We start from the raw sequence: 6,000 nt of genomic DNA, 5'->3' as shown, positions 1-6,000 counted from the left end.
GCTTATTTATGTGCGTTTGCATAGTGTTTTTGACAGATAGCATTGCTAGCTGTCAACCACTGTGGTTTACAATTTTTTTCAATAGTCAGGAATAGGACACAAACTATTAAAAGTAATGAAAGTCTATATCATTTATAATACTTTTTTTCCAAACATAGAAAAGTCATAAATATCACAATTGGCCAACTGATTTGGTTTTTATCTACCCTTCCATTTACCAACTACGGTTAATTTAGGTGTTTTTTGTGTTGGTAGTAATTTGCCAAACATTTCTAATTTGCTATCGGAAATTTTACACACATTATTATCAAATATCGTCATGTCAAAATATTCAGAAAAACTCTAAGGCGAACATTAATAAATAACGATATTATTACGACAAGTATTACATTAAAGTTTGTAAACTTCTTGATAAGAGCATCTCATGCACAATTGTTAGTTTATTAATAATTAAATGTTAAACTTTTAGACTATTCTGCTGAATCCAATCTATTGACAGCTTTCCCCCCCTGGCACATAGGGAGAACCAATGGATCAGGACATGTTCGGGGGGGCCCCCAGGTTCCTCACGAGGCCCAAGGCGGTCTCGGTGTGCATGGGTAAGGATGCCACACTCAGCTGCACCATCGTGGGGAACCCCACCCCGCTCATCACCTGGGAGAAGGGCAAGCTCCGGCTGACCTCGGGGGGGCGCTTCAAGACGGTGGACGACGGTGACGTCTACCGCATCACCATCTATGACCTGGCCCTGGAGGACAGCGGCCAGTACCTGTGCCGCGCCAAGAACACTGTGGGGGAGGCCTACGCCGCTGTAACCCTCCAGGTGGCGCTGCCCTCGGAGATGGCCCTGAGGGCGCCCGTCTTCATGGTTAAACCCACCAACTCCCGCGTGGTTCTGGGGGGTAACCTGGTGTTCTACTGCCGGGTGGCGGCCCACCCGGAGCCCGCCTTCGACTGGGAGAAGGACGGCCGCTACATGGGCGTGACCAACCGCATCAAGATCGTCTCAGACAGCGACAGCAGCTCCCTGAAGATCCAGAGCGTGCGGAACCTGGACGCCGGCACCTACACCTGCAGGGTGCAGAACAGCTCGGGCCGGGCGCACGCCAGCGCCATGCTCGCCGTGGACGCCCAGGACTCCCGCCAGCAAGGGGCGGCGGCAGATAAGAACACCTCCCTGCTCTCGCACCTGCAGAAGCGCAAGGAGGACATGAAGAAGGACATCTCCGTCTACCGCACCGAGGACGGCGTCTCCTCCTCCGTCTCCTCTTCTTCCTCCTCCACCACCGCCAACAGCAGCAGCATCAGCATCAAGGATGGGTTGAGCGCTCTGAGTATGGAGCACCGCATGAGGGCCACAGCGCTGGCCACGCTGCCCAAGGGCGTGTTCACCCGCACCTGCACGGTCACTGAGGGGAAGCACGCCAAGCTAAGCTGCTTTGTAACGGGACACCCCAAGCCCCACATCATCTGGAGGAAGGACGGCTCCAACATCAGCGAGGGCCGCCGGCAGGTCATCTACGAGGACCAAGCGGAGAACTTCATCTTGAAGATCCTGTACTGCAAGCAGAGCGACAACGGCCTGTACACCTGCAACGCCACCAACATGGCCGGGCAGACCTACAGTGCCGTGCTGGTGATCGTCAAGGGTGAGTTTATGATCGAGTGGTTCCTGCTATGCCAGGCAGTGTTTGTTATGAACAGAGGATGAGGATGTGGTATCTTGTATTTTGGTTAAACATCATATTTTAAATGTTATGTGTTATGTACACTGTGGACATAAAACAAGTTATAACGGTCTAGATATTATCTTATTTAAATGGAAATTTAAAATGGTGGCTACTTATTATTCCACATAAATTGGGCAAGTTTGGAGGAAATAGGTCCATTGTTTTCTAGACTTGCCGACAAATGTTTATCAGTGATAAAATTGCTTTAACTGAGACTGCAGTGGTGTGAAGACAGATTTTGGCTGCTGCATGGTTTATAGGTTGTTTGAAATGAAGTAACGGCAAACTACTTTGAAGTCAACAACACATAGATGTGCGTACATTCAAATAGGCCATTGACTCTTCATTTCTTTCATCAGTGTGACCCAAGGAATGAGTCAGCATGTACAACATTGAATTTAGTAGCACAACAGCAAATTCAAAGGTCGTGTATGGGATCGAGGCAGTCTTGAGTTCCCGAACAAATGTCAGTCCTGTAACAAATCCGCATTGACAAAGCTGGCGTGTCCCTTACATAAGAACATGGCCTCCCTCTTTAACACACGCAGGCTCTCTTCTCTTCCTACTTTTGACTGATCATGTAATACTGCATAGCAACTGGTGATGCTAGTGGAAATTACCCTGAAGGACGTGGCTGTAATGTCCCTTTCAGTGGTTGAAGCTTTGAGTATTTGGGTCTATAAAACTTGATAGCTTAAAGCAGGCCGTGTTCTTTCGAAGAGCAAACAGAAGTTCATTGTGAGTGTAATTGGTTCGGTGTGCCCCCTTGACATGTGTTTACCGTTACACTGCATGGCCGAACCCTGGCCGTGTCGCAGGGTGTTGTGTTTCGGGGCTATTTTCTGCTGGTGATGAGTACTTCCCGGCTGGAATGATGGCTAGTCACTCGCTTTAGCCTCCAAGCACCACCGTCATGGGAGATGTCTCTGAGTAGCTTTCCATTGGATGCACTGAATATCCACATATTGACTATAAATTGATGTAGACACTATTGATTCATTGCATTTTGCAGTGAAGCCTTTGCATTTCAATGTGTTGTTGTTATGAAATATTGAATGGTTTGATGAGTTTCTGAAGGGACTTCACCTCTTTTCTCATTTCTCACTTTTCTCAACCTGTTATGGGTTCCTCTTACTATTCAAGCATTGTATAAGCCCAGTACACATAAACCCCTCCGGGATATAATACAAAATATCACTTGCTATTAGTCTATATCCACTCTGCCACATACCCCTTATAACATGCAGAACTAAAACAGATACTCAAACACATGCAACTGAGAATCTATGTCTCCCTTTTTCCCATTATCAGCTTACTTATACCCAGACCGATGTACTGTTTGTCAGATTTTATCGGCCGATAAAACCGCTAAAAGCTTTTTAGAACCGCTTAAAGCTTTTTAGAGTTAAGCCATTTTGCGTCATGTTCCGTGGGAAGGTTCGTAGCTCCTCTCCATACAGTTAATTGGTTCCTTTAGCTCATGGTTTTAATGTGATGTTGCTATGGCCTGAAGCATTGCTGGAGTGTGAACAGCAACTCTGGAGGAGCTTCTCCAATCCTAGGATAACACAATATATAATGGCCGATATATTATGAATATTGGACATTTCTATCCTTAATGGTAGTATCGGCATCGTCCACTACAACCGAGCATCGATCAGGCTCTTCTTTTGAATGCTAGTGAATTTAAGGGAGCAGGCAATGACCTGATGTATTTGGGTTCATCGTCAGTAGATTTCAAGCTAAGATCCGAATTTGGAGTCACACTGTTGTTCAGATACTTTCATTCAATGTAGTGTATGCTCACGTCGTACCATCTGATCTTTTGTATATGTAGCCTATCTGTATTCATGTGTTTATTTTTCCCAAGAGGAAAGTTAACTAAGAAAATGTGCAGAATTATTCATTACATTCTAGTGACCTTAGAGGTTAGTTTTTAGTTACCTGAATCTACTCAACCTTGGGCTGCTTGGCTAGGCACTATGTGGTGTTAGAAAAGACAGGGTGTATGGTAGAATAGACAGAGTGTTATAAACAGGGTATCTATTTCAGAGTGAGATATTTAAAACAAAATAACACCGGCTGAACTATTGGCTTTGGTCCTGAGAATAAGTACCAAAAATAACCTGAAATTGTATGCATTTAAAAACTACTTAAAATACACAAACTGTACCTCAGTTTGCCGCAGCACAAAAATCTAGATTTGCATTCATTTTTTCATGTGCCAGTGCAGGACATTTATTGCAGGCCTTTCTTCCCATCAATTACAATCTCAAGAGCAATATTGACACAAATCAGGACAACGAGAATGACAGCAGTTATGAAGGCCGTAACATTAACCGAGCCTTGAGGGACACCACTACACATTGTGTAGCATCTTATCCTAGCTATCTTTGTTGTACACGGGGAATGGGTTGACCTAACAATTGTTAGCATTTGGCACTTGGTTCTGTGAACATACTTACTGCACCGACAGCAATATATTGTTGTTTCTGTTTAATCTGACAAATGTAAGACTCTGTAGCCCCGCCCATTCTGCCGGCGATTTTAGTTCGCCCTGCAGAGGGGTCTGGAGAAGAGCAATACTTTTCTTTATAGTTTCGATATGTTTTTGCGGGAGCCAATCACCAAGCTGAGTTTTCCCCCTGGCGCGCTATTGGCTGGTTTAACACAATAACGACAGGGAGGCAACAGCAAGCAGCCAATTGAGTCAGTTGAACTAGGCCAATTGATCACGCCTCTTGTGCTGAAGAAAATGACAGCATGAAGAAACAGACCAACGTGCAATCTACGATTGAGCTTGGTCTGGCAATAGCCAGGCTACACAAATGTATATATTGTAGGTCGCTTTGGAGAAAAGCGTCTAAATGCTATATGCCCTAAATGGGAATGTCATCCTGCTTTCCTCTGTGTATCGGGTACCAGAGCCGAAAGGGAGAACGATATTGATACAAATCAGGACAACGGCAATGACCACAGTTACTAAGGCCTTAACATTGATTTTCATCCTGGTTTACTCTGTGTATCGCCTCCCCAGAGCCCAAAGTGCCGTTCAGGAGGAAGCTTCAGGACGTGGAGGTGCAGGAGAAGGCGTCCGCCACGCTGTTGTGCGAGGTGCCGGCGTCGGCCACCATGGCCAACTGGTTCATGGAGGAGACCCGCATCGAGGAGAGCTCCAAGTACTGCATGCAGCAGGACGGCACGCTGCGCCGGCTCACCATCCACAACGTCACCACCAATGACGACGCTGTGTACATCTGCGAGATGGCCGAGGGCAGCCGCACCGTGGCCGAGCTCACCGTGCTGGGTACAGACCCCCCCCACCCTGCCGCTGTTGTTGTGTTCTCATACCGGGCTCTGTTTGTGCGGTCGGGCATTCAGTTTTATGGATGATGGGTAAAATCATCCGAAGCTTATTTGCCAATTCAGAGAGCCGTCAAAGTCGGCTTTTCTTGCTAAATATACAACTGGGAACTTACCCTGTAACAGTCAAAGTGCTCACATGCCTGTTTATATCCTTCATATCCTATCTAAGTGTCTGTAATTGCATATATATTGGCATGTCGTTTTTAGTCATATGTATGATTTTAATGAATATATATGTACAGATGTCATTTATAATATAAATGTTATTTAATATAGAAAATATGTAGATGTCATAAATATCTGAAAAGACCAGATAGCATTTTTTTTATATCTATCCATCTATTCACTTAATCTGGTCTAAACACAAACTAGTTTTAAATAACCCCTTAATATCTGTTTTCCAGGTAATATCACAAAAAAGCTGCCCCGGAGGACGGTGGTCCCCGTCAGTGACACGGTCATCTTCTGCGTGGAGCTGGAGCAACCCTGCCCTGACTCCTACTGGACCCGCAACGCCGAGAGGCTGAAGCAGGACTCCCGCATCTCCATGGCCTGTGTGCTCAGACAATACACCCTCACCATCAAAGACTGCCAGGCCGGGGACTCGGGAGAGGTGGCCTTCGTTGCGGGTGACTGCAAGACGTCTACTCGGTTCTCCGTCACTGGTCAGCGCACAAAAGACGCACTTCTAATCCACACAGACTTCTTCTTCTTGGGAGTTGCTTTTTCAAATTTGCCCTGGTACCACCATTCAATACTGATGGTCTGGTGACAACGGCTTGTTGGACAAAGAACACCAATGTCCTATGTCTAATTTTGTACTCATTTCCGATAAGGCTAATTGGTTTGTTATCTTTTTGCTAATTCGGGGGGGCTAAACATTGACCTATTAAATCGAAACAGA

The 6,000-nt window shown here is 45.8% G+C and overlaps 1 protein-coding gene across 1 annotated transcript in view; it reads left to right on the top strand.

Annotated features, from left to right (window-relative positions):
• Positions 1-529: 529 nt before the first annotated feature.
• obscnb (obscurin, cytoskeletal calmodulin and titin-interacting RhoGEF b) overlaps positions 530-6,000 on the top strand; it is a gene marked incomplete at both ends in the record, with an annotated part of 61,942 nt that continues 56,471 nt past the window's right edge. Inside the window, 3 exons of the mRNA XM_079751687.1 lie at positions 530-1,649; positions 4,768-5,037; positions 5,501-5,761. Of these exons, the coding sequence (XP_079607813.1) occupies positions 530-1,649; positions 4,768-5,037; positions 5,501-5,761 (1,651 nt within the window). The remainder of the gene's footprint in view (positions 1,650-4,767; positions 5,038-5,500; positions 5,762-6,000) is intronic.

This window comes from Pollachius pollachius, assembly GCF_949987615.1.
Source record: "Pollachius pollachius genome assembly, chromosome: 14".
Lineage (NCBI taxonomy): Eukaryota > Metazoa > Chordata > Actinopteri > Gadiformes > Gadidae > Pollachius > Pollachius pollachius.
This window is presented reverse-complemented; position numbering and strand designations above follow the sequence as displayed.